General features: G+C 42.3%; 1 protein-coding gene across 7 annotated transcripts in view; it reads left to right on the top strand.

Annotated features, from left to right (window-relative positions):
* RREB1 (ras responsive element binding protein 1) overlaps positions 1-18,164 on the top strand; it is a 121,489-nt gene that overhangs the window by 57,606 nt on the left and 45,719 nt on the right. For all 7 annotated transcript variants that reach the window (XM_051612417.1, XM_051612418.1, XM_051612421.1 and 4 more), the window contains 3 exons: positions 694-896; positions 5,237-5,326; positions 6,387-6,550. In XM_051612417.1, coding sequence (XP_051468377.1) covers positions 694-896; positions 5,237-5,326; positions 6,387-6,550 — 457 coding nt within the window. The remainder of the gene's footprint in view (positions 1-693; positions 897-5,236; positions 5,327-6,386; positions 6,551-18,164) is intronic.

Raw genomic sequence — 18,164 nt, 5'->3', positions numbered from 1 at the left:
TCTGAACAGCTTTAGCTGTGGCATTAGTCATGGATGTAACATGTATGCTCCATGTACTAATGTGGCTTGGTAGATCACAAAGAAATGTAATTACATAGGTGCCAGCTGTGGCAGTAAAGAGGCATCTGGGGGGACCTGAGGTTTATTTTTGGTTGTATTTTTGCTAATTTAGCTTATTCCAAATACAGAATTGAGCTTGAATTGGCTTGAGCTATGCTAGAAAGAGAACTCAGTACGGTTTCACTGTGTTACTAATGTCTTAATTGTGCATTTCTACTCAAAACATGTGCTTGCTTGAATGATTATGCTTGCCAGAGCGTGCATTCATCAGTACTGCTCTACTAGTTCCTGGTGATCGCAAAGTACCACAAAAAAAACCATTTTACAGCAAGAGAGTTTAAGGTAAATCACTCTATAAGACCCATACTGAATTAAGGTTGAAAATGAAGATAACATGACTGTCCTATGAGAAGAAATGTACACCTTGTCCTTTGGGTTCCTATATGAGAAGCTTTTGCTGTTACAAGGTTTCCAATTATTATGGATTGTTGCCTGTTCTCCATTATGATCCAGTGGAGTATTTTGTGAATTACAGGCTACTGAAAATACTGTGGGGTTTTGGTTTGTTTGTTGCGGGTTTTTTTTTTCAAATGACCTAGCAACTCCTATATGTGTTTTTGTTTTTAATTCCAGAGAAGCAGCTGGAAAGCTTAAAGAGCTACAAGGCATCACCAAGTTCACCAAACAGTTTGGACGGAGCAGACTTGTCCTCCATTGACGCCATGATGTCAGCAGTGATGAATGTGGGGAAGATTGCTGAAAATGGCGGGAGCTCTCAAAATGTCAAATCCCCCTCAAAGTCACCTGCACCAAATCGGATTGGCAGGAGGAACCAGGCATGTAAACCCAAATTCAGGGAGGTTGAAGGGGAGACAAGCAGCTGCATGAGAAATTATAAGACATATTTATGTTTCTTTGATTGTTTCGCCTTCTTTTCCCTCAGTGGGTATCTCTTGCTTCTGCCATTGCTCCTCTGTGTTATGATTTCTGGTGGCTCTCCAGAACATAACTTTAGAAAACTAGGAATCGAAGGGGTCCACTTGTTTGGATTAATGTGTAAACATTTGAGCATGAGTTCTGATGTTATGTAATGGTGATCTGGTCTAGCAGATGCTACTAGCAGTGACAAAACCACTTAAGAATTGCCACTTCTTCCCCTCTGTACCCTTTCTCCAAACTCTTGCATTTGCCTAATCTGGTGGGGGACCAGTTCATTTCATGAAACTAGGAGAAAAGAAATAGGTTAGAAGGGAGCAGAGTGGTGTGGCAAAGGACTCGGCTCAGCTGTCATGTGGGACCCCTCGTGAGGTGTGCAGCTGTCCCTGGGGAAGATTCAAGTAATTTAAGGTTAAAGGTGGTACTAGAGTGAGATATCCATCAGAATGTTCAGTTTACACATGTAGTGCAAAGACCCCTTACTTAATTGTTAGCAGAAGTATGAAGAACTATTGCAGAATGCTTTGTACAAATCTTGCAGAGCAAATGTAGTGAAGCTTTTGTCAGGTTTTTTGCCATTTACCAGTTGATGGCACAAGTTGATAGCAATATTGATCCCAACAAGTGAAAGGAGAGAGTCATAGTGGTGAAAGCTGTGACTATTTATATATGTTTTTCTTATTTTGTTTGAGTCCTTATCAATGAAGGTGCTGCAGAACATCAAGAAATACCCCAAAACCCTCTGTCCATTTGACTTTAGAGCTTGCAGTAAAGCACAGAGAAGTTGTAAAAGAATTAGGGTGAAACGGGGACCAGAAATGTTGAAAGGCATGACTCATGTGATGTTCCTATAGTAGTTTATTAATAGCTTGCCGAGTAGCTGCCCAGTTGACAGACTTATGAGTTTTCTTGGTTTTTTTTGCTTGAAAGAAGTTAAAAGCCATTAGTTGTAAATCAGCATTAGTAGATGAAGAGCCTGGGCAGTATATGGGCAACTGTGTGTGTGGGTTTGTATTATCTAGCACTTGGCTTTAAAATTTATTTGCAGTATTCCCACTCAAGGGCTGCCCTGGTTCCTTGATTTCATCATGTGAAGTGAGGCACTGGAGTTCAGACTAGTCTCGGTGGCAGTGCTATTACACAGCTGTCCTCTGGTACACCATGTGGCTTGGCTTCAGGGAAGGTTATTAACGCTAGTGACCTTTATTCCACCTGATATTTCGATGGGCATCGAATCAAAGGAAGCTGGAGAGTAAATGTGACAGGATTAAGAGGGATTCTTAACAGCATAAAAATAAACAAATACATTGAAAACATAGTAAATAGCCTATTTGTTTTTAGGCTGAAAGAGCCTTATCACTGGAGGGGCAAATGGCTGCATTACTGAGAAAACAGGAGTGAGATGTGAAATATTTAGTGGGATCGATCTGTTTAGCAACTTGTAATACAGGAAATGTCCACTTTCAGCATAGCAGAAGGAAAGCACTGAATTGTTGCAGTATGCAGCAGTGCACAGATCTCAGATCCTGGTCAGAATGTGCCCCTTACTATAATTTCAAGGATAATAGCAGTTAGCTAGTTTTCTGGGTCTGACTGCTGTTTCCCATGAGTTGGCAGCAAAAGCTTTTGCCCTGAACCTTTGTCCCGAAGTCTATGGTTCTCTTATAATGCTGACTTTATCTTGGCTCTAGTCTACACATAGTCTAATAAACATGTTCTTACATCAACCTGCATTTTACTTCTCATTTGCTTTGCTCTTGAAGAAAATAAAAAAGTGTAACAAAGGTGTTTCTTTGAGCTGAAGAAAAACAAATAGACCTAATGCACAACTCCAAAAGCATTTGCCATCAGTTGAATGCAGTGCCAGGTTGACTTACTAAAGCAAGAGTAGCTGACAAATTAGCTGCTGCTTTTATCTTTTAGCTCAGGAAGTGTGTTTTCACCAGCCTGGCTCATGTGGGGTAGCTGAGTGCTATGTTTTAAATTTGTGACTGGGGGTCCTTATACAGAAGGGATGCTAATGTTTTTTGGTTTGGATTGGGTCAGTCAAGAGCACTGCTGTTGCAGATACTCTGGATTTGCTTGAGCTGTGTTACGGTATGTGGCAGGTACCCTGTGTGACCACTGGAAAAAGTTTGGGTTTTAGTTAATAATAAACCCCAGATTCAATACTAATCAGTTCTGGCTGAGCTATAGTGTGTTTCTGATCTTTGCTTCAAGGTGAACCAGTAATTACTCTATCTTCTTCTAATTTGCTGATTCGAAGAGCCGGCAGTCTAGGAAGCAGGCCTTGAAAATATCAAGTGCATCATGTAGAACTGCAGCACTCATTTAAAGGAGGGGGAGGCAAAAAAAAGGAGGAGGTTGATAATTTCACAGAAATACCCTGGGGATTAAACACTGTCTAAACTGTCAGCACAGCCACGGGGATTTTTCCTCACAGCACAGTGTATTTGTTCTCTGTCCTGGGCCAACATTAACAGAGTTGCAGTATAATTGGAGCTGAGCATTACTTCACAGATCACATATAGTAGAACTAAAGTTGTATAAGAAGGATGGAAAGCACGTGTGCCAATTGTATGTTTGTGTATTAGGGCAGGGGGGACACTCAAATAATGTGTTTTAATTTTCGGGGGATGGGAATGTAGCTCTTCATCCAAATCCACAGGTCACTGAACTTAATAGAAAATTGTCATGGCCCTATTTTTGAAAATACCTTGTTCTATTTTTACTAAGAGACTCTCCAGGATGGTTCCCAAAGTCTTGTAGGAAGGAATATTTACTGAGCCTTTTCTAACACTTTGTCAGCACCTTTCCTCCTAACATGCCAGAGTTTGTCACAGAGGCTTGGGTTAGTCATTCTCAGTGCTCTCCACAAATGCTTGTATCTGACAGTGTGGAAATGGTTGTTGTTGAGGTCTTTTGGGATGGCAGTGGGGGAAAAGAGCTGTACAGAGAGAGGAAAGGCATGAATACACTCATATCCATCAACTTTCTACCAGCTGAAGGGCTACTGCGGGTAGCTTTTATTTTTTGTTAGTTTTCATTATTTTACTAATGATACTTAAAATAGCCAGCAAAGAGGTTCAGTATAACATGTCCTTTTGCCATAAATACTAGACTTTCCCATCGGTCATGCAGAGTTGGTTTTTGTACTCCGTTGCAACCAGAAATGTAGGTGGTGAATCTATCTAGTTGATGAAGATTTGCATCATACTACAGAAAATGAGGTTTAATCTTCAGAGCCAGACCATCTTCCTTGTAATATACAGGTGCTGGTGTAGACGCTGCATCTGGCTTCTTAGTGAGGTGGTGAAAATATCCTTAATGTCATGCAGTAGCCATTCATGCAGACAATTAAGGCTAATATTTTTGGTTCCTGCAAGAGTGCCGTTTCATCCTTGGCTGAAAGAGTGGTGGCTTTGCTCAGTGTCTCAAGGGTGTACTTAAATCAGGCAGAGCTCTCTGGTCAGCTTCATTGTTTGTGCTCGTGGTTTGACCATGGTTACTCCTGATTCTCACCTGGGTGGAGAATAACCAGGTTCATAATGTGTTCCTTTTGAGTCACGTACACTCCTGCATTGTCACCTCTTTCTCGCTATGATCTCATCAGATCTTGCAAGCTTCAGAAGGGTTGGGCCTGGCTGGTGTGCCTGGATGGGATGCTTCCAGGAGAAACACAGGATGCTAAGGGAAATGGTGCTGGTGATTCACAATGCTGCTCTTCCTTCTGAGTCAGCCCAGAACATACAGCTCCTAGAAAAGGGCACTGAGCTAGTGCCTTGACATCAAGACAGGGTGGAAAACCTGAAGTCCCAATGGCTTGTGCTTATTAAAGATCTTTTGGAGAAGATGAGTGGCATTTGCCTACATATTCTGGTGGTGTTCCAGTAATTACTTTGTGCTCACCTAAATTCCTCCTGTCAGTTTTAGCTGGTCACAATGATTGCCTCCACTTCCTGTCCAAAACTGCTACTGCTGAGTATCCGAGTGCTGTTAAAACAGCTGCTGTACTTCTGCAGTAGTTGAAATGGCCCCTATTTGTAAATTCAGAAGTTTCTGAAACTGCCCTGAGGGATCTATCAGGATGGTACGTGTATATGTGCAAGTTGTTCTGTTAGCAGTGGCCTTTTGTACTTAGGATGGATTCTATTTTTTCCATCCCCAGCAGTAACACCTTTGGAGTTCTTTTATATCAATATTCATTCAGATTTTTCCTTTTGTTTTGTTTTGTACACAGGAAACAAAAGAAGAGAAGTCTTCCTATACTTGTCCTCTGTGTGAAAAGATTTGCACTACACAGCACCAGCTAACTATGCACATTCGTCAGGTATGCAGAGTCTTGGCTCTTGATTTCTTACTTTTTATTAAGTGTGTGTGTGTGTCCCTGCCCCCACAGTGGTTCAAACAAGGATGTATGTCCTGTTCTGTATAGCTTAAGGTATCCCAAGGATCCAGAAAACCACTTGAACATGAGGCTTAAGTCCTGTTTTCTTATCCTGTTTGAATACAGAACCCTTTAGTGGTCATGCAAATTAAGAAGCAGGAAGACATGATTTGTAAATCATGCCAATGCAGAAGAGCCTTCTCAGTCCTTCACAGGGTATATAATTTTTGGGAGGCAGACTTAAAAATATACTTTTTGGATGAACAATGCACTTTTTTTGTCAGCTTCAGGCCTCTTCTTGCTCCTCTTGAATTATATGTATACTTTATAAGGAGGTTGGGCCTTTTTTGTGTCAGAAGGTTCTGCTCTGGATGCTAAGGTTGTGGTTCAACACTATGAGTCCACTAGATACTTATTACTTCAGTTTTCCCTGCTGTACTGCAAATGTTACTTAATTTTTTTATTACTTTCCTGCGTTGGTGGGGTTTTTTTGTCTATGAAGAAATCTCAAGTCTCCAGTTGCAGTAAGAGTGGTACATACAGCACAGTAGCTAATGGCCCTATTTTTTAAATGTCTCCCTTCTGCCAGGAAGTTTGTCATTACATCACCTTTCTGTTCTCCCTCTTACCGCTCACTCAGCCCCAAACCACTGCACAGCTTAAAGCATCCCAAGGTACCATTTGTCTGATGGGTTGTTGCTGAGTCCCTTTCTGTCCTCTTCTGCTGCACACCCAGCAGAAATGCTGCTAGTGGCAGGCAGTGCAGGCTGTATGAAATGGCTACTTGTGCTGGAGCATTAAGGAGTTAAAATGAAGGGTGGGGGTGGAGTTGAGGGGGGAGGGCTGGGGAGGAGGGCAATATATACAGGGCACACCTTAACATAAGGTATGATGCTGAGTGGCTCTGTAAAGCTGCTTTTAAGATGTTCATAGGTTTCACTAATATTTTTGACTGGCACGTCAAAAGGGACACTCAATGAAAAAAAATCATTGCTTTCTCTAGCATAACACTGACACTGGAGGAACAGACCATTCCTGCAGCATCTGTGGAAAGTCTCTGAGCTCAGCGAGCTCCCTTGATCGCCACATGCTGGTGCACTCAGGTGAAAGGCCTTATAAATGTTCAGTATGTGGACAGTCCTTCACCACCAATGGAAACATGCACAGGTGAGTGCTGATCATGACCCAGGAGTTTGGAGAAGATTACAGGATAGGGGACTCTTGTTTCCTTGGAAAGACCTTGAAGCTGACTAAAGACACTTGGGCAGAAAACGTGGACTGTCTGATCTACAAGTATGGCATGGCACACATGCAAGATGCACTCTGCAGCTACTAGGATGTTTAAGTTGTGGGAGGAAGTCAGTTGAGAAAGATCTAGGTCTCTTTGCAGATTATCAGGAGTTATGAATATCAAGAAGTATAGCTTTTTTGTATTATTATGACAAATGGGATGGATTTTTCTCAAAGGACAAAAATACATAGGAAAGCTATAGAAGAGCTTCTAATCTGTAGCTTCAGAGTCATGGATGCAAATGATTGTATTGGAGGATCAGTAGTGATGTATTTTATGTAGTTAGTTTTCCAAGTCCCATTGTGAAGATGCCTCTTCATAATAATTGATCTTGGTTTTAAATACATACAGAAGTATTTTCTTGTACTGTAGACAATTTACTGCACTGTAGATCCAGGAAATTCTCTATAACCCAAGTTCCCAGATGTATTGAATGTAGTTTCCTTCATAGGGATGTAGCAATATATACAGTTGCCAAAAGAGGAAACAAAATGTTAAATCACATGGATGTTCCTTCCCCTCTACATCCCTTGATTCAGTATTCATTTATTTGCATGGGTGGAGCACCTCAGAGCTGATTAAGACTTTGTGAATTCCCACACAGCTTTACTCCCTGTATCAAAGATTTTACAACCTACAAAGAAACTGCAAGACAGGTGGGGGAAAGGAGTATAGCTTATAAGGAAAATGAGAAGAGTGGTGATTACAGACTGGTTCTGTGTGGGAGGGAAGAGATCTTGTTTCCTTGTTACCAGTCATTTTCCAAGCAGTGTGCTATAGGTGGAATGAAAAGGAGGAATTTGGTGACAATAGGAAAGATAACATAATGCTGCACAAAAGATAACATAATGCTGCTGCTTGCAGCTTTCCTTTTTCTGTATCATACTGTTCAGGTTAAACAGTTACTTGAAAACAGAGGAGAAACAGGAGGGAATGCAGTTTTGTAATTCTGTATTTATTTAACTTCATCGGAATTGGTCAGTGTTGGAAAGAGAAATGCAAAATGGGAAGGGAAAGACACAGAGATGTTCGGAGAAGATACTGGCCTTGGGCATTGAATAAATCACACATCTGACTCATGTGACCAGAGGTGTTTTGAGCCACATGTTTGCCAGACTGGGTCATTATTCTGTCTGCTGTGAGGAGGGCAGCGCAGCTGCTGAGTTGCAGCTGATGCTGTCAGCATCCAGTGGTGAATTTATGTGCCAGGACTTTGGGGTCGTCAAACACTTGTGTCCAGGTCCTCAGCCTAGACTACTTGCAGAAGGGCTGTTTGTGGGATATGTTAGGCTTTTTGATCACTAGGCATCTTCTTTGCCTCTCCAAGAAGCAGGAAAGGGAGGCATCCCCTGAGAGTTGACTCCAGGCCTATGACATGTTGATGTAGTTACCTCTTCTTATGGAGTTCTCCTATATAGCAACTCCTACTGTGCATTAGTAGCAAATTTGCCAGAATTGCCAGGCTGAGTGACTTACCCAAAAGAAGTAAGTACAGATCAGCCCAGACCCTGCTGATGAGAAGATTGTTTGGTTTTAATTTTTTCTTGTAACGAGGTGTTACTTGAAGTTATCAGGACGGAGTGCTGTATTTACTGACCACACTAAGAAGGACCTAAGTTCATCAAGGAAAATACTCCTATTAGAAGGTCTTTCCATCTGATGGATTCCTGTCTGCTGTATAGAACTCCTTTTGTAGGTCCACACCCAGCAGCTGGGTTTGACATTGCAGAAACCTGTTACTGAACTTGATGGCACTGCAACAAGTGACCTCAAACCTGTGACAGGCAAGTTCCTCAGTACACTGAAACAGGCTAGATTTACTAAAGGATCATTGTGGTTGGCAGTACTGTGCCACCAGCTTTTTGCAGTGAATAACTTTTTCTTGCTGCTGTAACAGACTATAACAGTGAATCCTGTTGCTGAAGTGGAAAGCGTGAATGTGCAAGTAGGGAGGTGAGAATAAATGCAAAGTGAAATGAAATTTGTTATCTGGTGCTATGACACACTCACAAGGAAGATGTTAATTTTGCCCACCGGGTATCTCCTTCCAAAACAAGTATTTCTAGTCTAAGATGGTGTGAAGTAAATTCTTTCATAGGCAACTCTAACTTAGCTGTAGCATCAGGTCCAATGGCCTGCCAGTGCCGTGGATGAATGCCTCTCACATTTTATTCAAAACTGCTTCTGTCTCAGGATCCCAGAGCAAGGACTTGCTTGCCAGGTCTGCCTTGAGTGGAATTCCCACAGGCCTTGCTTGTGGTGGTGCTATGTCTGTTCTTCTGCACCAGCTGGTCAGCTGGATGATAATACACATCCATTTTTCTCTGCTTTTGTGCACAGTTCCTTTACTGTTTGCTATTTTTGTGCTATGGTATCTAAGTAGTGACAGACATACGCCCAGAACAGCAAAGAATACAATTTCTAACCTGACTCTGGTAGCCAGCATAGTGGTATCTCTGGAGCATCACACAGTGTGGGATCAGAGAGAGAAGTTGTAGGCTTAGCATAAAATTGTGAATGTGCTGCTAAAGAATCAATGTAGCTTGTGAAGGTCCTGCAGGAGCCTCACCAAATATTGCTGCATTTACACCAAATAAGCTTAGTGCATGGGAGAGGAGTGAGGGAGAAGTTAGTCTGCTGGTATATGAACAGAGGAAGAAATGTGTAGATACACACTACAGACATCCTCTCTTCTCTTTCTGCCTGTCTGCCTTGTTCTGGCTCTTACTTAACTGTCTACACTATTTATTTTTAATCCAGGCTTTTTAAAGAGCTTTTAGGGGAAAAAGTCCAACAAAATGTTTTTTTCAAGGGAAATGTTGTGCCATAGGAGTGCTTATTACTGTTCCGGCAGAGGATGAAATTTCTGATATTTTTCCACCTCATAGCAGCTGGGTCTTTAGGCATTCAGTTGAGGAGAGGAGGGAAGGAGTTTAGGTTACTTTCGGGGGTTAGAAAATATTAGTGTTGTCTGGCCTCTCCATAGAAAGTAATTTTTCTTCTTCCTCACTGAAGAGAGGAGAAAGACCTCCGGAGCTCTTACTTGTTGTTCTTATGCATGTGGGCAAAATTTTTTTTTTGCAATAGCCAGATTTTTGGTGAAGTGTATTTTCTACCCATCTCTTCTCTGGGTAAGTCTGTTTGTGTTGAGGTGTTGCATGTACTCTTCACCTGTGAAATTGATGCTGCCCTTCCTGACTCCCACAATACATGCAACACTTAATTGGTAAATGAGTCATAGCCTCTCACAAAAAGTCCAGTTTCTTTTTGTTGTGCTCCTTGGCTCCTCATCAACGAGTCAAGTTGAATGGGCACAGCACACAGGGGTGGAGGGGGAAGGTACTCTTGTGCAGAACCATTCAGAAAAAGAGGTTAGAAGCTGCTTCCTTTTCTGACCAGGGTGACTCTTGGCCAGGATTTTCGACAGGGAGCTGTGAGCCTGGAGCAGCTCAGAAAACTCTCTTACAGCAGCCAGACTGCCTAGGAGTGACCTGTGGGACAATTGCAGTTGGAAAGAGCAAAGGTTTCTGGAGAGTGCTCACTGTCCAGTGCAAAAAGCTGATTTTCTTGTTCTTCCAAACATGCTGTCAAGCTAACTGCCTGAATGTCAGTGCTGCTCCTCCTGTTTGAGGAGGATTGTTCCAATATGGTACAATAACTGGGAGATCTCTCGGTGTCTTGTTATCAGGAACAGGAATTGCTCTGAAGGAGAAGAACTGGAGACAATGCTGAGTTTTTTACAGAGATTTCTGTTTTGAGTCTTCTTGGAAGTAGCAAGCCTTCTAGCATAAGGGACTGATTTGGAGGTTTGGAGGATTGTATTCTTGGAGCTTTTTAGGAATTTGGAAGGAGGATTTAGATGATAGTAATTTTGAGTTCAAAATTCCTGTAACTGGAATGGCACTGCAATGATCAGTACATTAAGAAAGTCTGCAATTTAGGATATGCTGATCCTTGCACTTTTGTGCTAGAGGCACAGACACTACAACTTTTTCTCAGTCACAGTAAATTAAAGTTGGTTATTCTCACATCTCCAGCAGGAGCATGAACTATATGGAAGGAGGGGGTGTGTATAAAGAATTTTCTGTAGCTCTGAAAGGGTTGGGGTTTTCCAAAGTAGTGTCTCAGATCAATATATTGCATTTACAGAAGACTTTCCATTTGTACTGTCACAGTAGCTCCCTGGGGATTTCAGCTACAAACTGTGCCAATGCTGAGGAGCCCTTTTGGGCCACCAGATAGGAGCTCACAAGCCTTTTAGTCCATCTCCCCTGCTGTTTCTCCTCAAAGTCAGACAGTGGAGTTAGGCTGCTGCTGTAAGTTGTGGTGTTGGTGGTGGTTTGGAAGCTTTAGCAAAGGACCTTGAGGTAGAGAGAAGACTTTGCTTGACTTACTCTGTTGCATTCCAGTAAAACATGCATCAGGCTTCAGGGGGGTGGGTGATACCTCCATTTGCTCCAAAAGGGTTTCCCTCAGGGATAAGAGACTTTGCCAGAGGGTCTTTTTCCATTTTTATGACTGAGGTTGGTCAGTACCTATCCCTTTAAAATCACATTTCCTCCCTGCAAAAGACATGCTCGCCATGCAACTTGAAAATGTTCATAGAATATAAATGCCAGAAGTGAGGTGAGAAGCCTTCCTTCCAGTTTCCAGTGGGTAGCTGTTAAAGGCTCTGTGGCAAGTCTGAAAAGGCTAGAGGGACAATACATATGTATTTCATCCACAGCTTCCCCAGTTTGGTAAACGAAGCTGCAGTGTCCATGGCTAGTGTTCACCAGGCTTCCCGTGGAAGTGCAGTAACAGAAACTAACGGAGGTGTTTCATACAAACCCAGAACATCACAGGCATCTACCTTCTTTCTCTCCTTCCTGTCCTTAGCCCATATCTAGCAGAATTCTTCATAATGGCTTTTTATTTACATCTTATGTAGGTACTTGTAGGCTGTGTATGCACCATCTCAGGAACAGGTCTCCAAGTTTGAGGAATATATCTTTTTTTTTTGGCACATACGAAACACCACATGCAAGAACCACATGCATAAGTCTTTGAAACTCAAATTGGAAGATCTGGATCGCAGAAGCTATGCTTTGAAGCATGCTTACAAAGGGTCCTATCAAAGAAGGTATTTCTTCTTTTAATTAAGAAGGCACTTTCATTCTCAGTCTTATTTTCAGTGCTAGATAATTTTCCCAAACTTCTGTTTTTAAGACACTGTGGAGAGAAAAGCAGCTGTTTTTGTTATCAAGAGTATGGTCATATTCTGATGTTCAAAATTAAGTATTTTTAAACAACACTTTTTGCATGCATATTTATGTTGCTGAGTGAGGTTTTTTAAGAAAGATAGAAAATGCACATGCTGGACAGTAACCTGCAAATTTTGATGTTTTAGCTGGCCATCTTCACTGGCAAATGAAGAGAGTACACTTGGTGAAGATTGTGGTGTAGTGGTTGGGATTTGGGTGTTTGATCCTGATGAGGGCACAGGGATTGAGATGCATATTCTTTAATGATTTCCCCAGTTTTTTAAGATGGATCTGAGTTTCTTGGGCAGGCACATGTACAAGCTGTCTGTGACTTTTCGAATATCCAATAGGCAGCATGTCCTTGTGATCTGGCTGAATCCTTCCTCTCCCCACATTCCACCTGTGAATCACTCCTGTGTGGAGGAGGCCGTGGCCTGCTTTCAGTACCCTGTGTGTGCTGTGTAGCGTGCAGTGCAGTAGCAGTGCCCAGCTTCTAAGTACAAATAGGATCTCTGCAGTCCAGCATGTGCAGTCTGGCATTTGCTTAAGATGGGAATTTTTGGAGACAGAGCATTGCCAAATGTGATGATGAGCATTTTTATTACTTTTTTTCCCAGAAGGGAGAGAAGCTTCCTTATGACAACATGGTTTGGTTTCTGGTGGTTTGCCAAGATGGCCAAGTGGAAATTTGGTGTTAAACGTTGGGTAGCTTTGAAAAACAGAAAATACGAGATCTTGAAGCTAGAAACAAATAGCCAGGGAAGTCAGCACGCTGAAAATGCTTGATACTTCACAAGTGTGAAAAGGCCTTCTCATTGTCTTGCACAAGAGAAATGTGTCTTTGGTCATCTAGAAGATCTAAGGAGCTTTTATTTCAATGTAATAATTGGTAGGCAGTGGTCTTAAATACAAAGAAGTAGGATATATTGCAGGCTTTCAAATCCATTCCTTATATGTGGGGGATGATTTAATAACTGTCAGCATGCTAGTGAAAGATAAGCTTCAGCAAATGCCAGTGCCCTAATTCTTGAGCAGGGATAATGAAGACAAAGTACTAATTGCTGTTTCTAATAATTGATAACTGTAGTTGCAGGAAGCAAGTGAGATGTGATAACTGTTTTGGGTTGGTTTTTTTATTCAATTAAAAAATGTTTCTTGCATTTTCACTAACACATTTTGTAAATAAGGATGGGACAACAGGTGGACAGGTTTTTTTGGTCTGTCAGCAGATGCATGCAGAGTAAATGTTTAGCATTCTGCTGGGATCCCCATATTTTGAAGAAAATTTAAAAAGGAAAATTGAAAAAAGAAAGAAAATGTCAGGCTTTTTCGACAACACTATGGCAGTAAGAGTCTGTTTTGCTGTGTCTTTGATGAGAATTAGAAGACTATGGTATTTTAGTGGTCCCAGACAGAAACTTTGGTCTGTTTTGCTGTTGCTGAGTAGATTGGCCATCTTTTGTAAAGACTTAACATAAACTTTTATTTAATCCATATGATGCATAAATACAATGCTCAAAAACCCCCTCAGTGGATATCTTCAGCTGTAAGAAACTCTGAAGGAGTTCTTGTGCCACAGGACCTTTGTGAGCCGTAAGAGCCGAAAGGAGATGCCATGATTTCAGACTTGTAACATGCTGCTTGTAGCCTTGGACAGTATCCCCCTTCAGTTATCATTAAAGAACAGCAAAGGAAGTTAACACAAAACCATGAATGTTGAGATCTGATTAGAATCAAGTGAAGCAAGGAAGTGCAGAGTTAAGATTTATATGCTGACCTTAATTAGCTCCATTGTTCTTGAGAACCGAAGCATACACAATGAGGAACATTATACTTGCATCTCCAGATCTCTTCAGTACCTAAACATAAGAAAGACTTCAGTGTGCTTTTCAGTCCTAGATTTTGTGTGTGTTGCCTTTAAGTAGCAGCTAACTCTGATCTTGTGCTTTGTAAGGTGGTGGATTTTTATGTTTTGGTTTTCTGCAGGCAAAAAAAAGGTGACACACTGCTTCCAATAAGCTTAGGTTTCTGGTGCGACTGTGCCAAGGGGAAGGTGGTCTGACGTAGCAGAGTAATGCCACCCTCCTCACGAGCAATAACATAAATTTCCGTGTAACAGAGCATATTGAGCGTAGCTTAGTGCTGCTTTGTTACCCATGTCACAGTTCAAATGAGCACAAGCCACTTGACAGATGAGACTCCAGTCGAAAAGCACAGGCAGCGCTAGACCTTGATCTTTCTGCACAAGTTCCCTTTCAAGGAACATCACCTCCTCTGAAGATTTAATATTCTCACGGATGTTACCTGCCCTTCTCGCCTATAAGAGCTATGAAATAAATACAAGCTTTTTGACTTAACAAGCGCTAGAAAATCCAGACAATAATTGCGAGGAGTTGAGGTGCTTTTAGTCCTTTGCCACAAGTCTGGCATTAGATGATTCTTGCAGAGATGTTAGTTCTCAAGGTTAACGAGTAACCTGTTGTTTTGTTGGCATTTCGGTTGGTGGTTTGTCTCCTAACTTGTACTTTGGTTGGGTGATTCTGTGTAGAAGATGCTGGTGGTGAGAAAGTTTGCTGGGAGAGTTTGCATGTTAAGGTAATCTTTGTTCAGCCTGTTGTGCGTGCACACCAGAAATACTTGCGTTGCTTCTTAATTAATGTGTGTTCACTATGTTCCTCCTGTTGTCTGAAAAGACTCCTGGGCCAAGTACCAACAAGAATGAGGAAAAAGTCCATCTCAAACTGCATTTGTGGTTCCTGTCGTTCCACCTTTAATGTATGTCTTCCAGCTTTACCTTTTCTCCCCTCAGTATCTAACCTGCTCGACCTGTTCTAGTTCAGCATGCTGGAACCAGCAAACTGCAGAATGTACCCCCTCGCAGGGTCAGCAGGCTTTTTCCTCTTTCCTTTCTCCCCTTTTAAAAACAGGCAATTTGTTAACAGTAGATTGTCAGCTTTTGGGGAAACTAATCAAGCTATAAAAAAAATGGTGAGGGGAATCTTGGCATTTGAGCTTAGCCAGGGCCTTTCACTCAGGTTTTTAAGTCATGATGCCCACCTGCATGATGCTTCCAGCTTAGGCAAGGACACAGTCTGTAAAGTCATAGTGCATTATACAACTGGTAAATAGCAAACAATATGAAAATGCTTTCTCTTTCTTGAGGGCATCTATAGATGTACTGAGTTCTTCAGGCTCTTTTCTTACCTGAAGTCTTCTAAACACTCTCAGTGATTTTTTTGGTAAACCTGGGAGTCACCTCTCCAGTGCTTCATGTGGCAAGATCAGTAAGGAGGTGTGCAGTTTTTATATGGCTTGTTTTTGATATTAAGCTACTTCAATGTGTCATCTTTCTCAATAGTTTCAGACTGAGGGTAAAGAGAGTAAGGCAATCCATATTTCTTGTGGATTGCACCGAAATTAATTTAACTTCGGGGCAAAAGTTCCCAAACTCCTGTAAAGTACCCCAAGTCATGCAGGGACTTCTGTTTACAGCTACTGTGCTTGACTAAACAGACATGTAACAAGACATGAAATCTTTTCCTAGAGCTTCTCTGCTGGGCAGGGGAATGCTGTGAGATCACTGCTGGTGAGGAAGGAGAACCATATGTTCAGGAACAGAAGAGGAAATGGGCTGAGCATGTGAAGCCTCTTTTGCTAGGATGCCGTCCTCAGTGCTGGAAGAGTTTGCACAAGTTCTGTGTGCACGGTGATAGCCCTTCGCTTCCTTGCTCCTCAAGTTACTTGGTGACTGCTGATATCGGGGTGATGCGGAGACCCTGTTTTAATGCAGATGTGCTTCTCTTATCTCCTATAGCTTCCTTGCATGCATATGTGGAGGGGGGGAAGGTACTCAGCCCCGTCTGTGCAGAGTCCCCAGTATTGCTGTGGGAGCCTCTTTTTTCCTCCTTGAGCTGTGTGACGCAGCAAGTTGTTCTGTGTGTGCCATCAGGATTACTCAACAGTGGAGTGTGAGAGGGAAGCAACTGCATGAGGGCTTTGCCTGGTTCTGGGAAGTAGCTGGGGCTTCTGTTTGCTTGGTTGGTAATGGGGTGTGGTTTGAGGGGGAAGGCAGGATGTACCTTGTACTTCTTCGACCATGTTTGCTTTTGAGGGTAAAACTTCTCCCCCTTCTGACATCCTTCCTCTAATTTTTTCTCTCGTTGTCTTTTTTTTTCCTGATGCTAAAATTTAAAACTGCTTTAAATTGTCCCTACCATCTTGTAACACTTGTTTTCTTTAAACATGAGGTTTCCTTAAAAATCAACAATGAAGTCACTGACTAAGGTTATATGCCATGATAACTGAAGGACTTGCCTGAAAACCACAAATTTCCAAAAAGATGAAAGAAAACATCAGTTCAGAATGTCCCAGGCCAGGTTTTTTGTACATTTTTAAAAAGTCTTATTCCTGCTTAGTTTTATTGTTGTTAATAAACTTTTGTCTCCAAGCTTAAAGAACCACATGGATCTTACAGGAATTTTGTCCCTTACAAAAGAGTTTCTTAGTATTTGGCATTGTTAATTTAGATCTGCTCTGAATGCAATGCAGACTGTGGGCAGGCAGTTTGGTGAAGTGATACTGGGAAGTTCTCACTGCATTTCCCTCCTCTTTTACTCTCCCTTATGCAAGGGTTGATGCAAACCGCAAACGAATGCTTTCTTTTGCTGTCCCTTGGGAAGCTTTACTTTGGAGGCATGGTTTGAATCACTTCCCTGTCACAGCATCATCAGGCAAATATTTGTCTCCTTTTTTTTTCCTTTGAGGTGTTCTAACAATGCTGCTGGTAAGGAACAGGAGTAACTTTGAGCCAAGTTGGGAATGCAGTCGTATCAATCTCAGCTTGTTTGAACTTGCTGATGCTGCGTAACAAGTAGTTGCTTAAATATATGAGAATACAGGATAATTATTCAGAAATTGTATAGCCCCCCCCCCCCCCCCCCCCCTTTGGATTTGTAGATCGGTATCTTTACTCTCACTCATGCTTACAACTTGCCTTTCTTTCAAAATTTTGTTCTAGGTTAAAAATAACAAATGCTTTGTGTGCATGGGTGTGTATTGCCTGTCCTTAGGTATCATGTATTGGCACCTGCATGGCACTGGTTAACTTTGCAAACTCTCCCAGTCGCGCTGAAAGGGGTTTCTGATCTGTCATTTGAACGTAATCACTGGTGGCTTTTGCAGCCTTAGCACGCCCAGGTAGTCTTGGTGGATCTAGATAATAAGGCTCATGTCATCCTAATGGTGCTGTCTGCTGCCCCACTGTAAGGCTGGTTTTGCTGTGCTGGGGCAACCTCGTTGCGCAGGGAGACAGCACGGCAGCCCACGCTGGACTGGTGGGGATGGTTAGGGCACGTCTGTGAGGCCCCGTGGGCTGCAGGGGTTCCCAGGGGATGCTAAGGGAGCTGCCACACCCACATGCCGCCGCCTGGTGCTGTGCGGGGAGGCTCAGGGTGTTAGCCCTGATAGAGAGCTAATGAGCGCTGGGGCCTCCACGGGGATAACGAGCCGTGCCTGGGTGCCGTGGGGAGCGGTAGCTGCGGGATCTCCTGCTGTGCCTGGTTGCAGACTGGCGGCTAAAATGAGTCAGTGCTTCCCAATCTGATCCTTCCTGGGACCTGTTGGCCCCACCCTGCTCTTTCATTGCCTGCATGGCAATGGCTTGCTTACTAGCGTAGCCACGGAGATGTCTTGCTCTTCAGCTTCGTAGTGTTTATCCCATGCTAGCGTTCAACACTGGTTACCACTAGAATATTTGGTGGTACTTGAAATTTGTATTGAAATTGCTCTGCAGTTGTCAGAGGGCGTTTCCCAAATGGCTGGGTTTTTTGTATTTGAATGCCTCTTGACTTGCTGTGAAGTGTGTATGTGTGTTTGAGGGCTTTTTGGGTAATTTTTGGGTTTTTTTGAGGATACAAATAGCAAATGAGCCAAGAGAAAACAAACAACAAACTTGGCCAAGTACAGATCATGTCTAATTTGCAAAATTACCTGCATCTTTCTGGTTCCTGTGATTATGACTGGCAAAGTCTGAGTGGACTGCTCTCTTAAGTGGGTGATGTTGGTAATTAGCACTGGAAATACATTGTCAATACAGATTCTCTACATGTTTTAACAGACAAACAACTGGATAAATGCTTTAACCCAAGGGTATAACATTAAAGCACTTTTGACTGAAGTTCCAGTCATATTCACAAGATTCTTAGGGAGAGGGTCAGCAACAGTATATTGAGTGGTTGCTCCTATAAAT

The sequence above is a fragment of the Apus apus genome, chromosome 2 (genome assembly GCF_020740795.1).
Source record: "Apus apus isolate bApuApu2 chromosome 2, bApuApu2.pri.cur, whole genome shotgun sequence".
NCBI classification, from domain to species: Eukaryota; Metazoa; Chordata; class Aves; order Apodiformes; family Apodidae; genus Apus; species Apus apus.
Note: the sequence above shows the minus strand (reverse complement) of the source record. Positions and strands in the feature narration are given on the sequence as shown.